This window comes from Lepidochelys olivacea (assembly GCF_965140295.1).
Source record: "Lepidochelys olivacea isolate rLepOli2 genome assembly, chromosome: 2".
NCBI classification, from domain to species: Eukaryota; Metazoa; Chordata; order Testudines; family Cheloniidae; genus Lepidochelys; species Lepidochelys olivacea.
Window position 1 is genome coordinate 197,801,762 of NC_140412.1, and position 21,768 is coordinate 197,823,529.

The 21,768-nt window shown below is 42.2% G+C and overlaps 1 protein-coding gene across 1 annotated transcript in view; it reads right to left on the reverse strand.

Annotated features, from left to right (window-relative positions):
* Positions 1-21,768, reverse strand: part of ZCWPW2 (zinc finger CW-type and PWWP domain containing 2) — a gene marked incomplete at its 3' end in the record, with an annotated part of 104,712 nt that overhangs the window by 70,884 nt on the left and 12,060 nt on the right. Inside the window, exon 2 of the mRNA XM_084621116.1 lies at positions 16,156-16,315. Within this exon, the coding sequence (XP_084477242.1) occupies positions 16,156-16,315 (160 nt within the window). The remainder of the gene's footprint in view (positions 1-16,155; positions 16,316-21,768) is intronic.

The following is a 21,768-nucleotide window of genomic DNA, read 5'->3' on the forward strand; positions in this document are numbered from 1 at the left end:
GAAACACTGAACATTTTAAAATAGCATTTTAGCTCTTCTATAATATGCAGTGAGACATAACAGCTGAAATTTCATTACTATAAAGGAAACTGATATCTTGGAGAAGAAAAAACAATTTGAAATGTTTGATGTAAGAGTGAAATTTATTCTTGCCATACTATCCTCAGTCCCATAATGAATATATCCATATATGGCTGAAACACGTTTACAAGGAACATTTGTGGCAGGGCAAATCCATCCTGAAAAAAATGGTTTTATCTTGTTGCTAGGCCCCACTATTTAAATCTGCATCTTATCCATGCATATTCAGAAGTTGTAGGTTTTTCTCTCTCTGTGATCAAGAATATTGAATACTGCTAATGAAAGTCATCGTCTACCAACTTCTAAGATGTTTACTGGAGCTTCCCTGACTGAGTATTTTTGGGCTCTTTATGTCAACAGATTTTTTTTATGGGAATATGCAGAAGTAATTGAAAAGACAATATAATGAGGTCTGAGAAAAAATGATTACCAAGCTTTCTGTAACTCTTGTACTTTGAGATACACTACTTATGTCCATTCCAATGAAGGTGCATGCTCACCCCGAGCACAGCCGCCAGAAAGTTTTCCCTCAGTATTATCCAGCAGGTCAGCTCTGGTTCCCCCTGGAGTCGCACAGTCATAGCCCCAGCATAAAGGGTCCTGCCAATCTACAGCTCCCTCATTTCCTTCTTGCCGGCCAACTCTGACACAGGTGTAGGAAGGAAGGTCTTGGAATAGCCAAGAGCAACACATCTCGAAGAATAAGTTACGGAAAGGTTAGTAACTATTTTTTTCTTTTTTGCGTGCTTGCTCTTGTGCATTCCAATGTAGGTGACTCCTAAGCAGGTGCAGGTGGAGGGTTCAGAGACTGACATGTTGATTGCAACACCGCTTGGCCAAATACAGCATTGTCTCTAGCCTGCTTGGTGACGGTGCAGTGAGATGCAAAAGTGTGAACTGATGACCACATTGCTGCTCTACAAATGTCCTGGAGAAGAACTTGTGCTATGAATGCTGCCGAAGATGCTTGGGCCCTTGTGGAATGTGCTATCAGGGCAGGAGGAGGAGCAGGGACCTTTGCCAGGTCATAGCATGTGCAGATGCAGGATATGATCCATGATGAATTTCTCTGGGCTGAGATGGAAAGACCTTCCATTCTGTCTGCAACGGCCATGAATAGCTGAGTAGTTTTCCGAAATGGCTTAGTACTTTCTATGTAGAAAGCCAGTGGCATCTGACGTCTAGCGAGTGGAGTCTCTGTTCTTCTCTGTTGACATGTGGTTTTGGATAGAAGACCAGTAGGAAAATATCCTGACTTATATGGAACTGTGAAACCATCTTTGGAAGGAAAGCTGGATGAGGATGCAATTGGACCTTCTCCTTGAAGGATACCATGGTTCTGAAGAATATGGTGGTTCTGAAGTGAGGGCCTGGATCTCTGAGACCCTTCTGGCAGACATAATGGCCACCAGGAAGGTCACCTTCCAGGACAGGTAGAGCAGACAATATGTTGCCAGCAGCTCAAATGGAAGTCCTGTCAGTTTTGACAATACCAGGTTGAGGTCCCAGGGAGAGACTGGTTGCCATACGTGGGGGTACAATCCCTCAAGGCCTTTAAGAAACCAATTACTATGGTGTTTGAGAACACGGAATGGCCATTCACCCATGGGGGAAAAGCTGAGATTGAGGCCAGGTGAACCCTAGGAGATGAAACAGTTAGAACTTGTTTCAGGTGTAGTAAGGTGTCCAAAATAAATGGTATTGTGGACTGCATAAGTGAGACACCGATACACCAGATTGAGAACCTTTTTCACTTTGCCAGGTAAGTAGCTTTGGTGGACGGCTTTCTGCTTTCTAGAAATACCTAACAAATGTGTCCTGAGCATGCTAGTTCTGTGGGGTTCCGCCATGGAGCTTCCAGGCTGTCAGATGAAGGGACTCAAGGCAGGCAGCTGTGGTCCTGGGAGATCAGGTCTGGCTACAGAAATAGAACTGGCGTCTCCACAGAGAGGTCTAGGAGTGTGTGTGTGGGGGGGGGGGCAGCGCTTTAATGTTGTTGCCCATATTACCTCCCCCAGGGCCGCCAACGGGAGTGCGGGGGGGGAGGGGCCAGTACCGGCTTCTTACTGGTACACAATACCGGCCCACTTTCACCCCTGGGAGAGGACAGACTTCTGCACATTTATCAGCAGGCTCAAGTCCTGGAATGTTGTCTGGATTAACTTTATATCGGACTCCACCTGGACCTTGATCCAACCTCTGTCCAGAAGTCAGTCATCAAGGTAAGGGTAGACCTGAACCCCTTTGTATTCTCAAGAAGGCTGCGATGACTGTCATACACTGCATGACACCCAAGGGGCCAGTGACAGGCTGAACAGGAGAACCACAAATTGATAGTGCACATGGTTCATGATGAATCTGAGGAATCCTCTGTGTCCCTGAAAGATTGAGATATGGAAGTAAGTGTTCTTATGATGTTTCCTCCTGGATGCTCAGCCATTTCTATACCACAAAAGTACTCCAATGTTACAGAAGTCGGGTTTTGGGAACAGAGTGTATAAAGTCGAGTGCATGCATCCACACTAAGCACATTAATTCAGCATTAATTCGGTGGTGTGCATCCACAATACCGTGGCAAGCGTCAACATTCCGAGCGGTGCACTGTGGGTAGCTATCCCACAGTTCCCACAGTCGCCGCTGCCCATTGGAATTCTGGGCTGAGCTCCCAATGCCTAATGGGGCCAAAAATTTGTCACGGGTGGTTATGGGTAAATGTTGTCAGTCAACCCTCCCTCCATGAAAGCAACAGCAGAAAATCATTACGCGCCCTTTTCCCTGGATTGCCCAAGCAGATGCCAGAGCACGGCAAGCATGGAGCCTGTTCAGCTCACCGCAGCAGTTATGACCATTATAAACACCTCACGCATTATCGTGCAGTTTATGCAGAACCAGCACCTGAAAAAACAGGCGAGGAGGTGACAGCAACGCGGTGATGAGGAAATGAACACAGATTACTCTAAAACTGCGGTCCCCGGTAATTTGAAGATGATGGTGTTACTGGGGCAGGCTCATGCTGTGGAACGCCGATTCTGGGCCCGGGAAACAAGCAGAGTGGTGGGACCACATAGTGTTGCAGGTTTGCGATGATTCCCAGTGGATCTGAAACTTTCACATGCATAAGGGCACTTTCATGGAACTTTGGGACTTGCTTTCCCCTGCCTTGAAGCACAAGAATACCAAGATGAGAGCAGCCCTCACAGTTCACAAGTGAGTGGCAATAGCCCTATGGAAGCTTGCAACGCCAGACAGCTATCCATCAGTCGGGAATCAATTTGGAGTGGGCAAATCTACTGTGGGGGTTGCTGTGATGCAAGTAGCCAACGCAAACATTGAGCTGCTGCTATCAAAGGTAGTGACTCTGGGAAATGTGCAGGTCATACTAGATGGCTTTGCTGCAATGGAATTCCCTAACTGTGGTGGGGCTATAGACGGAACGCATATCCGTATCTTAGGACCGGACCACCAGGGCAGCCAGTACATAAACCACAAGGGGTACTTTTCAATAGTGCTGCAAGCACTGGTGGATCACAAGGGACGTTTCACCAACATCAACGTGGGGTGGCCAGGAAAGGTTCATGACGCTTCCATCTTGAGGAACTCTGGTCTGTTTAAATGGCTGCAGGAAGGGATTTACTTCTCAGACCAGAAAATAACCATTGGGGATGTTGAAATGCAAATAGTTATCCTTGGGGACCCAGCCTACCCCTTAATGCCCTGGCTCATGAAGCCATACGCAGGCACCCTGGACAGTAGTAAGGAGCTGTTCAACTATAGGCTTAGCAAGTGCAGAATGGTGGTAGAGTGTGCATTGGGATGTTTAAAGGGTCACTGGCACAGTTTTTCTGACTCGCTCAGACCTCAGTGAAACCAATATTCCCATTGTTATTGCTGCTTGCTGTGTGCTCCACAATCTCTGTGAGAGTAGGGGGGAAGACGTTTATGGCAGGGTGGGAGGTTAAGGCAAATCGCCTGGCCACTGAATACACGCAGACAGACACCAGGGTGGTTAGAAGAGCACAGCAGGAAGCGCTGTGCGTCAGAGAAGCTTTGAAAACCAGTTTCATGACTGGCCAGGGTACTGTGTGACACTTCTGTTTTCATCAAGGAGAAACAAACGCGCCCCCTTGGTTGACTCTAAATTCCCTGTAAGCCACCCGCCCTCCCTCCTTCGATCACAGCTTGCTTGCAAAGGAAATAAAATCACTATCATTTAAAAAACATGTATTCTTTATTAATTGATTATACAAATAGGGAGATAACTCACAAGGTAGCCCAGGTGGGGTGTGGGAGGAGGGTAGGAGGGAAGGAAAAGGCCACTTCAAAACTCGTTGAATGACAGCCTTCTGTTGCTTGGGCTGTCCACTGGGGTGGAGCGGTTGGGTGCCCAGAGCCTCCCCCCACCCCGCGTTCTTGGGCGTCTGGATGAGGAGGTTATGGAACTTGGGGAGAAGGGAAGGCGGTTTAACAGGGGCTGCAGCGGCAGTCTGTGATCCTGCTGCTATTCATGAACCTCCACCAGATGCTGGAGCATGTCCGTTTGATCCCGCAGTAGCCCCAGTGTTGCCTCATGCCTCCTCTGATCTTCCTGCTGCCACCTTTCCTCACGTTCATAGGCCACTTTCCTGTACTCTGCTATTGTGTCCCTCCACACATTCTGCTGAGCTCTGTCAGTGCCGGACAACTGCATGAGCTCAGAGAACATTTCATTGCACGTGCATTTTTTTCGCCACCTTATCTGAGATAGCGTTTGGGACGGAGGAGGGAGGCTTGAAACATTTGCAGCTGCTGAAGGAAAAAAAGGGAGCGAAGTGTTTAAAAAGATACATTTTACAGAACAATAGCTATATTCTTTCACGGTGAACAACACTATTCACATTACATAGCACATGTGATTTTGGTACAAGGTCGCATTTTGCATCTTATATTGAGTGCCTGCAGCTTTGGTGTTATAGATCACACACACAGTGCCGGGCAACAGAATTCAGCTTGCAGGCGGCCATGGTAAGCCATAGTCTTTTGGCTTCTGTAACCTTCATAACAGCAGCGCCCTCCTCTCCCATACCAAGCAAAGCATGCTGAGTAGGCCATTTAGTGCTGCGGTTTTCCTGTTAACGTGCAGCAGCAGAAACCAAACTAACCCCCCGCAATCTAATTCTATGGGATGATTGCTTTACCCCTCACCCCACCATGTGTCTGGTATCAGGGAAGATCCCTGCTAGCCAAACGCGAACAGCTCAGTGCCTATGCCCCCTCCCCCTCCCTCTGTGTGGCTAACTGCGGAGAGGATTTCTTTTCAGCCACAGGCAAACAGCCCAGTAGGAACGGCCACTTCTGAATGTCCCCTTAATTAAATTCCCCTACTTCAACCAGGTTACCATGAACGATATCACTCTCCTGAGGATAACACAGAGAGATAAAGAACAGATGTTGCTTGAATGCCAGCAAACACTGGGACCATATGTTGCCAGGCTTTGTCATGCAATGATATCAGATTACTTGCTACTAGCATGGTGTGGTAAAGTGTCCTACCATGGAGGATGGAATAAGGCTGCTCTCCCCAGAAAACTTCTGCAAAGGCTTTTAGAGTACCTCCAGGAGAGCTTCAAGGAGATGTCCCTGGAGGATTTCCACTCCATCCCCAGACACAACAACAGACTTTTCCAGTAGCTGTACTGGCCACGAATGCATCCCAAGTCTTCAAGGCTACTTAATCATTAAAAAATGCTTGCTTTTATAAGATGTATTATATTTTAAAAACCTCACCAGAGGTCCCTTCTCCGGCTTCGTTGGGTTGGGAGGGTACTTCAGTCAGGGTGATAAAAAGATCCTGGATGTCGGGGAGAACGGTGTGTTGTGTGCTCTCCTCAAGCTCATCCTCCTCCTCCTCATCTTCCCCATCCGCAAAATCCTCAGGTATGGCGAAGAGTACCCCATCATCGGAGTCCACGGACAGGGGTGGGGTAGTGGTGGCAGCCCCCCCTAGAATTGCATGCAGCTCAGCATTAGAAGCAGCATGTCTGGGGCTCTGTCCCGGAGCATCCATTTGATTCTTTGGTTTTCTGGTACGCTTGTCTGAGCGCCTTAAGTTTCACACGATGCTGTGTTGCATCCTTGCTGTAGCCTCTGTCCCTCATGGCCTCGGAGATTTTTTGAAATGTTTTGGCATTTCGTCTTTTGGAACGTAGTTCTGATAGCACGGATTCCTCTCCCCATACAGCGATCAGAACCAGTACCTCCCGTTCGGTCCATGCTGGAGCTCTTTTTCGATTCTGGGACTGCCTGGTCACCTGTGCTGATGAGCTCGCCTGGCCAATCAGGAAATGAGATTCAAAAAGTTCCCGGGGCTTTTCCTGTACACCTGGCCAGTGCATCCGAGTTCAGAGTACTGTCCAGAGCGGTCACAACAGTGCACTGTGGGATAGCTCCCGGAGGCCAATACCTTCGAATTGCGTCCACACTAACCCTAATTTGAAACGGCAATGTCGATTTCAGCACTAATCCCCTTGTTGGTGGAGTACAGAAATCGGTTTTAAGAGCCCTTTATGTCAGAAAAAATGGCTTCATTGTGTGGACGAGTGCAGGGTTAATTCAATTTAACGCTGCTAAATCCGACAAACTCATAGTGTATACCAGGCCCTAGTGTATAAAGTCCTAAGGACTTCAGGGTGGCTCTCGAAATCTTCGGGTTGTGCAATTTAGAGACTGTCTGCTCAGAAAAGAGTGACATACCCTCAGAAGGAAGGTCCTGCAAGGTCTGTTGGACCTCATGCAGCAGGACCAAGGATTGAAGCCATAAGCTTCTATGCATTGCCACTGCTGAGGCCACAGATCGGGCTGCAGAGTCCACCGCATCCAAGGCTATTTTCAGGGATGTCTTTGCCACTGACTTTCCTTCATTCATAAGAGCTGCAAATTCTTGTCTGGATTTCTGGGGTAACAACTCTTTACATTTCAACATGGAGTCCCAGGATTAAAATCATACCTGCTCCGTACCACCTGCTGGTTTGCAATCCTGAGCTGGAGGCTGTGTGTTGAATAGACCTTTCTACTTGAAAAGGTCTAAATTTTGGCATCTTTGACCTTGGGGGCTGGCCCCTGTAGTTCCCACTCATTGGCTGCTGACACAATCCAAAGAGCCCAGTAGTGGATGCATACGTAAGAATTCATAACCCTTAGCTGGGACAAAGTACTTCTTTTCAGTTTTCTTTGCGATCAGCTGAAGGGACGCTGGGGTCTGCCACGATGTCTTGATGGGTTATGTAATGGCCTCATTCAGGGGGTAATGACACTTTCGAAAAGCCTGTTGCCATCAGATTGTCTACCAAGGCATGGGAGCACTCCCTGATCTCTTTTATCTGGATCCCCAGGTTCTGAGCCATTCTCTTGAGGAGATCCTGATCATTTTATAATCATCCTGAGAGAGCATTACATCTGTTCCTGTGACAGCCTCATCAGGAGAAGAAGAGGAGGCATCTGCCAGTTTCCTGGGGGCCACGTTATGGTGGGATGCCTTGGCTGGGGTCCATGGCAGGATAGTGCCAACTGGAGTGAGGGCACCAGCTCCTGTGGGAGGCATATGACTCTGCCTATGAATCCATCTCAGACTCCCTTCCTGAAGACCAGGGAGGAGTTGTGCCAACCGGTGCCAGAAGAGAGGAGACTGGGGATGGGCCATCACGGCCAGTTTCCCCTTTGAAGGCAATTGGGGCTGTGCCACGCAGATCCTTCCCAAAGGTGCCACAGATGGGGCAGAGAGTAAGTCTCTTGCCATGGCAAAAGCCTCTGATGTCAACAGTACCGCCAGGGCAGTGTAACTCCAGTGGCAGTGAATCTATCGGTGCCAGACTCAACAGTACCCACTCTGGGACCGGACTCAATGGCACCACATGAGTTGTTGGAGCTGCGCAGCTCTACTAGTGTCTCCCTGGCCTTCCAATCTCAGGGTTGGGGATTGACCTCTGTCTGTCTTCTGTTTTTTCCTCAGCATTGGTGACGGAGAGCAGTGCCAAGGTTCTCTTGCTGGAGAGCCTTTCTTTGGCATCAGGGATGGTGGATAGTGCCAAGGCTCTCGAGAAGTGGAAGGAGCATCTCTTTTCAGTGTCGGTGATGGAGAACGGTGCCAAGGATCCGAAAGAGTAGTCAAGTTGCTCCTTACAGAGGTTGAAGTGCTCACTACCAAGACTGAGTGACCCAGCTCTGAGGAAGATCTTAGCACTGCTCCAAGAGAATAAATTTTAGTTTAGTTTAGCCCTTTTTGGCAGGGCTTGAAGTCTTTGGAGATCTTACAACACTCCTGCACAAGTGCTTGGGGGAAGCTCACAGGCACAGGCTTATGGCATGAGGCTTAAAACTTAGAGGCCAACGCCTGGTCCAGTATTGGGCAGAGACTAACCCTGCTTATCAGAGTTCCGCTAAGCTAACTAACTACTAAGAACAAGAAATAAATTATATACAATGAAGTTTTGAAAAATCCACTGAGAGGGTACTTGTAGAACTCAAGGATGAGACAGTTCCAGTGATCATAACAGGTGGTAAGAAGGAACTGAGGGGGGCTGTAGATTGGCATGACCCTTATACCAGTGCTACGAGCGTGCAACTCCAGTGGGCAGAGCCAACCCAATGGATACCACTGAGGGAAAACTTTCTGGCAGTGGTGCTCAGGGCAAGCTCACATCTACTTTGGAATGGACATAAGCAAGCACTTGAAGAAGAACCAAGGCCAGTAAATCTAGCAAAGAGCCACTAATGAAAAATTTCAGAGTAACAGCCGTGTTAGTCTGTATTTGCAAAAAGAAAAGGAGTACTTGTGGCACCTTAGAGACTAACCAATTTATTTGAGCATAAGCTTTCGTGAAAGTGAGCTTTAGCTCACGAAAGCTTATGCTCAAATAAATTGGTTAGTCTCTAAGGTGCCACAAGTACTCCTTTTCTTTTTACTAATGAAAAGGACTTTCTCCTGTCTGATGTTTCTTACTGTTTGGGGGCAGCAAAGGAAATGAAGAGAAGGCATAAAGTAGATCTGCTGCCTATGAATGGAAGAGTGCTTTCTTGTTCTTGTGCATGCAGAAAACACCTCTGGACTTTAGAATTTTTCTAGTATTTACGCATCCACAGAACACCAAGAAAATATGGCACCACTGCAACCCTTTTTATGGCTAAGTGCAACCAGAGAACCCAAGACACTGAAATGTTTTGTTGAAGTAGGTTCCATTGACTTTGATGTCACATCTAACTGTCAACTGAACATTAGATGTGCTTTAACAAATCAGGATATGGTTAGTGCTTCAGTTTGCAGATTTCTCAAAAACACTGTCACTATTCTTGGCTCTGGGGAAGTTTCCCAGTTAGCAAGAAATTTCAGAATGTAGAGTTAACATTTTCCATCATAAGGAAAGTGCACTGATGTTCTGAAGAGCTCTCCAGTACTCCCCTTTCAACTGCAATGTTTTGGATCTCCTTGAATTCAGAACTGTGTTGAAGAACCAGTCCAGCCCAGCCTCTTAAGGTTAAGGCTTTAGAAACAAAATCTTGCCTCCTGGGAAGAAAATAACTCTGCCCTAAATTCTTGTTCAAGGTTTTCTGCATAAACTGTACCTTATTGACTAGAAGTTTTGGGAAAGGTCTCAAAAATGATATCATGAGCAGCTCTACCATTAGTATTCTCCCCCTACCCCCAAAAGAAGGAATTACCTAGACTCAAGAAGAATGAAAAACTACCCAAAAGAAAGTAATATAGAAAAACAGTAATATAGCCTTGGAGACTGCTCAAATGGAGCTCTCTCACAGAATAAAATACTTTTTCATTAACTACATAGTTTACACACAAGGAACTAATGATAAAAGGACTGTTAAATAATATCTGGAAAAATATTTAAAAGTTGAGAAAAACATTTTCCTAAGGGCAATACTGGAATTCCAAAATGGAATTCTTCACAAGTTGGTTAGAAAGAAAACTGATGATGTTAATCAGTGTACCTCGCCAATGAATAAATGTGTGTCCTCGAGTGCTGAGACAGCTTACCGTTTTTAAAACTTTATGCAATGGAGCAGTTAGATCTGTCATATATACTATGTGCAGAAAACCTAAAGTGGGGATCAGTGGCAAACTATTTGTAATCTAGGAATGAAAGATGCCTGATTTAAATCATGAATATATGTTACATTAGTGTATTTATGGATACCAGTGGTACTTTATGTATGTTTAATTTTCTGCTTCTAAAATTGCTAATGAAGTGCTTTAGTACAAGTGCCTGTTAGCTCACACTAGTTAAAACTGCCAATTTTCATTCACTGTCAAATTCTGGAGAGCAATCTAACAGTGGGAAAGTCATGGAGTGTTCAAGATATTGTATTAAGATCTGAAGAGACATATTTGCAGCAATGTCAAAAAACCCACTATGGATTCCAAATATTGATGAGAATAGAGATTCACTAACTGTGGGCCTAATCTTGGCTCAGGAGTCTACAAGGAGCCTGAAGACTATCTGAAAACTGTCTGGTTTTGGAGCCATGAAAGATAATACAGATTATACCTCCTCAAAAATGTAGTGCCATTTAACTCCACACTCTGCCCAAGGATTAAGTCCATGATTACACTTCCAAGATGCCAAAAATAGCAGTTATGATGCTGGTGAATGATTTTAGGCATCCTGACACTACAGAGGCACCTTGATATTATGGCATGGATACAGTATCAAGGTCTACATAGCGATAGATTGGGGTAATCAGTGGCTCCACAACAGTCCAGGAGGGGAGAAATGGAGTGAGTGACAGCTGAGGAAAATCTGAATGATCAGTATAGGTATTCTGGTGGGTTGTGTCTGAAATGGCTATCAGTCAGGGAGAGGGCAGAACCACTGAGCAAAACATTTCTGGGAGCAATCATATGGATCAAAATGTCAAGAGTACTTTACTTTTTTACACCCCCAATACCTTCAATTTAATATTTTCACATGGAAACTCACTTAAATAAATTATAAATTTAACAAAAACTAAATACTGAGTAATGTATCGTCTGTGGTAGCAATAGTAGAACAAGACCACTTTGTAGTAAAATGAGTAAGCTGTTTCTATTTCTCAATCCTCATTGATACTACTTGCATTTCTGAATATATATTATATATATATCTGAATATATTAATTAGAAATTAATATAACTGGCATTTGTTTACTTTTCTGTATACACCTCTTGAATTTATTTAAATCAAGCTGGTTAATCCATGCGACCTTAATGTCATTAGACTGACTAAAAAGCTCATGAAAACATTAGGAATTTGTGCTTTCTTATTTCAGTCATTATGATATCTTGGTTTTTCCATCTCCAGTATGCTTCCTTCATATCCATGGGCCACAAAAGATTCCTTAAGAAAACAGAGTAAAGTATTAAAAAGAATCTCAATTTTAAATTCAACAAGGAAGTGTGTGTTCATGGTGTATTTAAATATAAAGTCTCTCCAGATGAAATGAGCGATGGCTTCTCCCATGCATCTCTGGGGATTTTTTTGGAATGAAGGATTAGATAAATCAAGTATTTATGATGTTTTAGGTTTGTAGAGTAAATCTCTTCTCAATATTCCTGTGACTCACTTATTTGAGGTAGTGGATGTTCCTGTGAGAAGAGTAGACGTCCACCTCCTAGGAGCTGATGGTGTCAGATTAAAGGCCAGCATCATACGGTCTTTTGCTTGTTACAGGCAGCCATGGAGGTGCAGTTTATTCTGGAGATGCTATACTAGTTGGCTTTGTTCCATCTTCCGGAAGTCTAGTTGCCTTTTCTGTTATAAGCACCAAAAGGTTGCTGAAATCTTTAACAGATCATACAAATTTTTCCTCTGCTACTTGGGCATGGGGCGTTTCTTTTTCTTCCACTATTACTTTAACACAGTTGTAAAATTATTAAAAACGGTGTCAACACTAGATGTTAAGTGTTTCAAATCATATTAGCCAACTCGATTTAGGTAACAACTTTAAAAAAGCACTTTTCCTAATCTAGACAAAGCTGTAGTCCCATCCAAATAAAAAGTTAATGTCCTCTTATATCTAGATTATTGAATCTAGTTTTCCCCAGATACAAATTTTTTTTAGAAGAACACAGATTAGATTAAATCAAGACTAGCCATTAAAGCCTGCAACTCACTCACTCATTGCAGATGTACTTGTGATTAAAAATGCAGTCTTTAATAACATGTGAAACAAAGAGCACATTCCCAAGGCTTGAGAAGGAGAGTCTATCAACTTTACAATACCAAAGTAAAGCCCTGTGATTGAACGGGTTCTATGACTAGAAGGGAGATTTAAGAACACAAGAATGGCCACAGTGGGTCAAACCAATGGTCCATCTAGCCCAGTATCCTGCCTTCTAACAGTGGCCAATGCCAGATGCATCAAAGGAAATGAACAGGGTGATTATCAAGTGATCCATCCCCTATCGTTCAGTCCCAGCATCTGGTAGTCAGAGGCTTATTAATATTATTAATTCTTTTCAGAAATCTTGTGATGGTGAGATAATTGACATGGGGAACCCTTCACTGGTAGAGGATATGTTGAGATGTCACCATGAGATGTCAGCAAGGAAAAGCTGAGATACTTTAAATGCAATAAATACTCCAAATAAGTTATATGGTTGCTGCAAGAGGAGATGGACTGTTTTCCTCTACCCATAGAGGAAAATCCTTTTCTACTTCCAAGTGTAACATTTCAGAGTAAATAGATTTCTAGATAGTAGCAGAATCTCCTGCACTTCCACAGCACATGAGGGCAGATTTACTCATTGTTATGTGAACCAAAGCACAAGGTGAAGCAACTCTGGATTAGGATGCAGGATGAGTCTTCTTGAAAGAGAAAATCAGTTAAAACCATTTCAAGAAATGGAGACTCCTGTAAGAGATCTTCATCTCTGTACCAATATTGTCTGGCCCCTGCTGCAGCAGCCAGTACAACTTGAACTATGTTTTGTTGCATTCTTCTGATTACTCATTGGATCAATGAAATCAGTGGGAAGATGTAAAGAACTCCTTTGTTCCAAGCCAACAGAAATGCATCTGTGATCAAATCTTCATCCATCCCTGCTCTGAAGCAAAACCAAGGATATGTCTCTTCCCATTGAGCAGCAGGACAGTCTATGGACAAATGACCCAAATTTTTGAACAGCAGATCCACCATGGTCTTTCCAGTGACAACTTCTGTTGTGTCTGAATCTTGAACCTGCTAGCAAATGTTCTTTGTGTCAGATGTAGAGGTATCAGGTGTACTTCAAGAGCCAGGCACCACTCTCACAAGGCCACTGGCTGCTGACAGTTGTTGAGTAAGAATGTCCTTTTTGTTGATATAACACATAGCTACCATATTGCTCTCAGCACTTGAATAATATAGCTTTTGGCCAGCTGCAAGAAATATATGTATTAGAACTGACAATTAACTGAGTTCCAGAACACTTATATTGAGCTTCATAGTCCACAAGGGAGTAGAATATCTGGTGTATATCAACCTCCTGAAGGTGAGCTCTCCAGTCCACACACCAGATGTGTCTGTGATGATCATAATAGTTGAGATGAAAATTGAAATAAACTCCTGCAAAACAGTGTCTGGGAATTCTCACTAGCAGAGAATCCTGAAGACTTATGGAAATATGCTCTGGAAAGCTCCCATGTAGTTCATGTTTGGAGTTAATTTTGCTGCCAATCAGTGCTGTACCAGCTTCATTCATAAGCATAAAGTGATAAATGGAACAGCCCAGGAGACCTAAAGACTCAGGTGAATTATCACTGCTTTTGTAGGGTTGCTTAATAAATTTCCCTGAAACTCTGTGCTACAAGATATGCCTTGGCCTAACACAAGTTCAGGATAGCCCCTATGAAGGAGATTTGTTGGGCTTGTACAAGTGTGGACGTGTCCCAATTTATCAAGAGACTGAAAAACTGAAACTGTTGGACTTATGTTGGACTTCTACATACAGGAATACCTTGATGCTTGAGATGGGTGGTGACCATTGCTAGGCCCTTGGTAAATACTGTTGGTGTGGTAGAAAGGACAAAGGGCAGCATCTTGATAACGGTTGTCCACACACACACACACACACACACACAGAGGGATTTTCTGAGAGCCATTCTGATAACTATGTTAACGTAGAAATCCTTTAAAACTGAGAGCCCTGCTCCAGTCTTGAGAGCATTGGATGGGAAGGGACTGAAGCCTTGCTGCTGGTGTCAATATGCTGGAGTTTAATTTTCTGAGTAAGCTGTTCAGTTTCCAGGGATCCAGAGGACAAATTCAGTCTCTTTGTCTGTAGAAGTCTGAAAATAGAGAAAAGGTACACTCTGTGGTGCAAGGACACCACATGGCAAATGAGCTATTTGACTGTTTACTTAAGAGGAATATCTAATTTATAAAGTGGATAATCAAGATTCACTCTTAAATTACATACTGCAGAAGTGAGGCCTTTACCCAGACTTCTGCTAGCGTAAACAAGTCCGCAAGGCCACCACATGTGAAGTAGCACAGACATGTGGCCACATATGACCACAGACAATCAATACAACCCCCAAAGTGGCATCTTTGCCTCAAGGGAAGCATGGGCAGGGCAGATACGAAACATTTTGACAAGGCTATTTTGATGCCCTCTCTTGGCAACAGAAAGAGTATATTATTCCACTGGGCATTTTACATGTGAAAAAGCTGCAGATTTGGAGTAGCCTTGAGTGAGGCAGTTTTATGGCAAATATTTGTGACTACATTTTTTTCTAGTTCACATTGACAATAAATGCACATTTTTTGTTTTCAAGGCTCATTTTTAAAAATACAGCAAAAACAGACCAATTGGAAATAACTTAGAAATAGGTGGTGGTCTTTTAGGTTTGTTAAATCAGTAGTAAACCAGTAATTACTAGTGTGCTTTTGAGGTTGCCTGCAACTGTAAGTGTATGATGAAAAAAAAAATTTTGTAAGAAAAAAGTGGAATACTCTGTATGAGAGTTGTAAAACTGGTTACTCTCCTTAATGTCTTTCTGCATGAAGCTATTACTGAAAGTTTACTTTTTTGGAAATATATAGAAATTGCTATAGGGAACAGAAATGTGTTTTTAAATGCAACTGCATAGTCTCATCTGAATCTGCTTTTTACATCCATCAGAATAAAAAATAATTTTATTAGCTGACTTTTAAATTTTACATTCTTAATTTCTTAAAAGTGAACCCAAGATTCCAAACAGTTAACACAATGTTATTTGTAGTGTGACAGGGTCAGGCCAAATGGCTACAGGAGAGTGATAGAAGACAGATATATTAGCCCCAGGTTAAGTAGGTCTCTTTTCCCTGGGTAAGGTGACAGGGAAGGTTCTAGAACAATCAGGAACTTTCTGGAAACAATTAAGTTAGACAGGCTGATTAGAACACCTGCAGGTAATCAAGAAGCTGCTAGAATCAATTAAGGCAGACTAATAAGGGCACCTGGGTTTAAAAAGGAGCTCACTTCAGTTTGTGATGCATGTGCGAGGAGCTGGGAGCAAGAGGCGCAAGAAGCTGAGAGTGAGAAGGCGTACTACTGGAACACGGAGAAGTACAAGCATTATTAGTCATCAGGAGGAAGGTCTTGTGGTGAGAATAAAGAAGGTGCTGGGAGGAGGCCATGGGGAAGTAGCCCAGGGAGTTGTAGCTGTCACGCAGCTGTTACAGGAGCCACTGTAGACAGCTGCAATCCACAGGGCCCTGGGCTGGAACCTGGAGTAGAGGGCAGGCCCAGGTTCCCCCTATCCCCCACAACTCCCTACTTGATACCGGAGGAGTTGACCTGGACTGTGGGTTCATGAAAACGGCCAAACTGAGGGCTGACGTGAATCTCCGAGGTGAGCAAATCTGCCAATAAGCACAAGACCCACCAAGGTAGAGGAGGAACTTTGTCATGGTAGCTATTATACCTAAACCAATATTCTATTATTGATTCAGATTATATATCAATTTTCATTCACTTTAAGAGTAAATATATGAAGTAAATTATTTTAGAATATTTAACACGCACCCCCCCCACACACACACACAAAATGCCAGTATTATGAAATGTTAATATATTAATCTACCTACCTTAATTGAGCTAGGGTAACGGCTAATATATTTCACAGCAACCCAACCTCTGGAATGGGGATCACCTAAGAATTCTACATGATTGCTTTCTACATATCCATCCAAGTCATATGTCACATATTGTCCATTAAGAGGATCAGGACAAAGTATGCCAGGCCATCTTTAAAAATAAAAAAAATTGAGACACTTAGAAACGTGTATTTTGAAACAGTTATTAATACTTCAGTTACCACCAAATATTTAAGTTTCTTCCTATCTGCAATACCTAAAGTGTCTAGCATATTTTAGTGTGCTATAAATAATAAATATAATAGTAACAATGGTTTTGTCACAAAGGTCAGATAAACGCATACGCCAATATCTGGTGATCCTAAAGACTGTAAATTGTACCAGTTTAGTTCTTTGTTTCATTTAGGTTCCTAGACACCTTGTGTAGTTCTGGGGTAAGAGATCACCTTCAGGTCTTCTTTGTTTGAAACTGTCCTGGCCAACTTGTCAAATATAATTATAAAAAATATAAGAGGAACGTGAAAGAGACAGATAGTAAATCTCCATTCTTATCTGCCTGCAGTATCAGATTTCAAACTACAATTGTCCTGATGAACATTTGAATTTATTGGGTTCCTCCTCCATGCTATGGTTTTGAAAAAGCTTCTCATTAGCACTGAAAATCTGCATGCCATGTTACTTTGATTCATTACACACGCAAAAGTCTCACTTCCTTTCATTCAAGGTAGAGATGACCTGATATTTGTTCAGTGTGACAAAAAAAATGGTGGTAAGGTACTTGTATTAAGAGACTGAGAAACACCCATCATAAGAAGCACGGGAAACATGGCTGTGAAACAATTATTTTTTATTCATCCCATGATAACCTCTTTGTGTATATACAATTAAAGAAAAATGTTAAAAAGCAAAATTTTAAAAAGCAACAAAACTGAGAAATGGAAAGAACTCCTTCCTTTATCCACATTGTGATGGACTGTGAAGACCCCACCATAGAATTGGCAGGAAGAGTGTTAACCTTCTACTTCAGGAAGGAAACAGCTTCTTGCAACAGTGCAAACAGACTCAAGAGAAAGGACTGTGACTTAGGGCCATGTGACTGGCTGTCAGGACTATATAAAGCAGGGCTCTAGGCTCAGACTCGGGGAGGCCAGGGAAATGAGAAATGTATTGTGTGGTGCTCTCCAGAGAGACAGCAGAAGGACAGCTGTTGGCTGTATAGCATCAGCCAAGGGTCTGGAATAGTCTTAGAAGAAATACCTGCGAACAAGAGGATATGATGTGAGACATGGGAAACCCTTATGCTGACCCTTGTGTCACTCTGAGGCTAGGAAAAGAGCCAATTAAACTTGGGAAGCCCGATACAAGGCTGAACAGTTAAACAGATTTTGATAACTCATAATCAGACCCCAGAAGTGTACATTTTTATTTAGAACTATCATTTTGTGATATGTGGTTAACCCAAAGGTATGGAAGGGTAAACTGAGGCACGCACACCCAAGGAAGAATACAATGACCCTCTTACAACAAACACTTATCCGACCCAAGTACTATCCCTCAAGCCAAAAAGCACAATGACCAGAATCTGCCACTTTTACTCCTAATGAGTAATGCACTGCAAACAATTCTACTGAAATCAACCAGACCACTTACAGAGTGAGGTACTATTTTGTATGAGTGAAGGTAACTGACTCAAGCCTTAAGTAAAGAGATGCCCTTTACATTATGCACTGAAGGTCAATGGACTTGGACTTCACTGGACCAACAGTGGAAGGAAATTCCAGAGCAAAAGACCCCTCCTGTGCAAACACCGAGGTTCACATTTAGGGTTTTGTCAGCTACCGAACCTAAATGGATCTCAACTATTGTGATAGTGCATAGATAAGTAGTCTCTGGGGTAGCCAGGAACCAAACAATATGAATATTTATAGATTTTAAAAAAATCAACTGAAGCAAATCAATAACATAAGTACAAAATGTTGCATATGAAAATTATCATTAAAAATGAACTATAAAGGATTTTTGAAAAACTGAACTTTTGCTCTTTTTTTCTTCTTTATGATTCATAAAAGTCAAATGATTTGTCTTTTTTTTTTAAGCTTAGAAATATCAGAAATGTCAATACTGGTCTTCTATAGCTTAGTGTAAAGAACTGTGCAACCCCGATGTGGCCCTCGGGCCAAAAAGTTTGCCCACCCCTGGTCTAGGAACTTAAACTGCTCAGCTTTTTCTCTCTTGGCTTTTATGATGCTTTCACTTCACTATATCTCCAAGATCCGAGTCTTCCAGGTCAGACAATAACTGAATTTCTAATAAAAAACAAGCCAAATTTAAAAAAAAAAAACTAAAACTATACCTCACACCTTTTAAGCCTTCTTTATACATCAAAAAAGCAATATAGAAAGATCCACATCACAGTGGAAATATTTCAATCTTCTCACCAAAGAAAGACAGATAAATGTACTTCTAGCTGCTGTAGCTACCTGGGACTCCAGCAATGCCAAGCATCAACAACAGCTTGAGATTGTGAATCTCACTAATAAAGGGCTCACACTCCCCTCCAGAGAGGAAGCTACTATCATCTTCCCCACTTTCTCTGGGTAGTTCCATCTATACAGCAACATATCATCTTATCTGGATGGATCTTTACTAAGGCTATCAAGTGATTTAAAAAATTGTGATTAATCGCACACTTAAAGAAATTGCAATTAATCACACGATTAATCGCACTGTTAAATAATAGAATTCCATTTATTTAAATATTTTGGATATTTTCTACATTTTCAAATACATTGATTACATTGCCAACTCTGTCCACAAATCTATTCATGGAACACCATCACAGGACCTAATCACATCAGCCACACTATCTGAGGCTCGTTCACCTGCACATCTACCAATGTGATATATGCCATCATGTAACAATGCCCCTCTGCCATGTACAATGGCCAAACTGTACAGTCTCTACGTAAAAGAATAAATGGACAAAAATCAGATGTCAAGAACTATAACATTAAAAAACCAGTTGGAGAACACTTCAATCTCCCTGGTCACTCGATTACAGACCTAAAAAAGTCGCAATATTACAACAAAAAACCTTCAAAAACAGACTCCAACGAGAGACTGCTGAATTGGAATTAATTTGCAAACTGTACACCATTAAATTAGGCTTGAATAAAGTCTGGGAGCGGATGGGTCATTACACAAAGTAAAACTATTTCCCCATGCTTATTCCCCCCCCCGCACTGTTACTCACACCTTCTTGTCAACTGTTGGAAATGGGCCATCCTGATTATCACCACAAAAGGTTGTTTTTTTTTTCTCCTGCTGATAATAACTCACCTTAATTGATCACTCTCTTTATAGTGTGTATGGTAACACCCATTTTTTCCATGTTCTCTGTGTATATATATCTTCCTACTGTATTTTCCACCGCATGCATCCGATGAAGTGGGTTTTAGCCCATGCTCAAATAAATTTGTTAGTCTAAGGTGCCACAAGTACTCCTTGTTCTTTTTATTGATTTCAGTGACAACACAGAACAAAGAGTACAGTACTCACTTTATATTTATTTTTTATTAAAAATATTTGTGCTGTAAAAAAATTATTTTTGATTCATCTTATACAAGTATTGTAATGCAATCTCTTCATCATGAAAGTTGGACTTACAAATTTAGAATTACGTAGAAAAAAGAACTGCACTCAAAAACAAAACCATGTAAAACAGAGCCTACAAGTCCACTCAGTCCTACTTCTTGTTCAGCCAGACACTCAGACAAATAAGTTTTGTTTTTTTTTTACATTTGCAGGAAATAATGCTGCCTGCTTCTAGTTTACAATGTCACTTGAAAGCTAGAACAGGCGTTCACATGGCACTGTTGTAGCCAACATCGCAAGATATTTACATGCCAGATGCGCTAAAGATTCATATGTCCCTTCATGCTTCAACTATCATTCCAGAGGACATACATCCATGCTCATGACGAGTTCTGCTCAATAATGATCCAAAACAGTGCAGACCGACACACGTTCACTTTCATCATCTGAGTCAGATGCCACCAGCAGAAGGTTGATTTTCTTTTTTGATGGTTTGGGTTCTGTAGTTTCTGCATTGGAGTGTTGCTCTTTTAAGACTTCTAAAAGCATGCTCCACACCTCGTCCCTCTCACATTTTGGAAGGCACTTCAGATTAAACTTTGGGTCGAGTGCTACAGCTAGCTTTAGAAAGCTCATGTTGGTACCTTCTTTGCGTTTTGTCAAATCTGCAGTGGAAGTGTTTTTAAACTGAACAACCAGCATGTGCTGGGTCATCATCGCAGACTGCTGTAACATGAAACATATGGCAGAATGTGGATAAAACAGAGTAGGGGACATACTATTCTCCCCCACAAGGAGCTCAGTCAAAATTTAATAAACGCATTATTTTTTTAATGAGTGTCATCAGCATAGAAGCATGTCCTCTGGAATGGTGGCCAAAGCATGAAGGGACATATGAATATTTAGCATATCTGGTATGTAAATACCTTGCAATACCAGCTACAAAAGTGCCATGCAAACACCTGTTGTCACTTTCAGGTGACATTGTAAATAAGAAGCAGTCAGCATTATCTCCCATAAATGTAAACAATCTTGTTTGTTTTAGCGATTGGCTGAACAAGAAGTAGGACTGAGCAAACTTGTAGTTATGTAACAAAAAAAAAACCCCAAATCTACATTTGTTAGTTGCACTTTCATTATGAAGATTCCATTACGGTACTTGTATGAGGTGAATTGAAAAATACTATTTTTTTATCATTTTTACAGTGCAAATATTTATAATAAAAATATAAAATGAGCCCTGTACACTTTGTTATAATTGAAATCAATATATTTGAATATATTGAATATTTCAATATAATTGAAATCAATATTTGAAAATGTAGAAAAACATCCCAAAATACTTAATCAATCTCAATTGGTAGTCTGTTTAACAGTGCAATTAAAACTGTGATTAATCACAATTAATTTTTTTGAGTTAACTGCGACTAATCGACAGCCCTAATCTCTACTTAACTCGTTCTCGTGCAGGACTCTACCTGGCCAGACATCAAGAATACAAAGGCAGAGCATTATATAGTTCCAATGAAAAGGAGACATAGCACTGAGTCATCTGCACACAGATGGCACTGCTTCTCTCTCTGTATCCTTATATACACATTCAACAGAATGGACAGTAGAGCCCTAATATTCCCTACATGAGAAAGCTTCTGGAGCAGATAAGCAACTGTTCAGCAGTCACTTTTGTTCAAGCAGTCATCTTCAAAAGGCAGGAATGGAGCCACTGAAGTGCAACTCCATCCACTCTCCTCCAGATCCACAGATGAGTCAGCTTTATCTCCTGACCAGTGATCTGAAAGGCTGATCAAGTCTAAAATACTTAAGGTGGACAACTAGCCTTTTACACTACTAGACTATCAGCCAATGAAAGTACCACAGTCTCCACACAATTCCTAGAACTAAAGACAGGTATTAAGGATCAACAGTCTTCTCGAACTTTTAAACAGTCTTTTAAAGTTTTGCCACAACTTTAAAAAAGGAAGGTTAGAAACTGCCCACATCAAGAAGAAA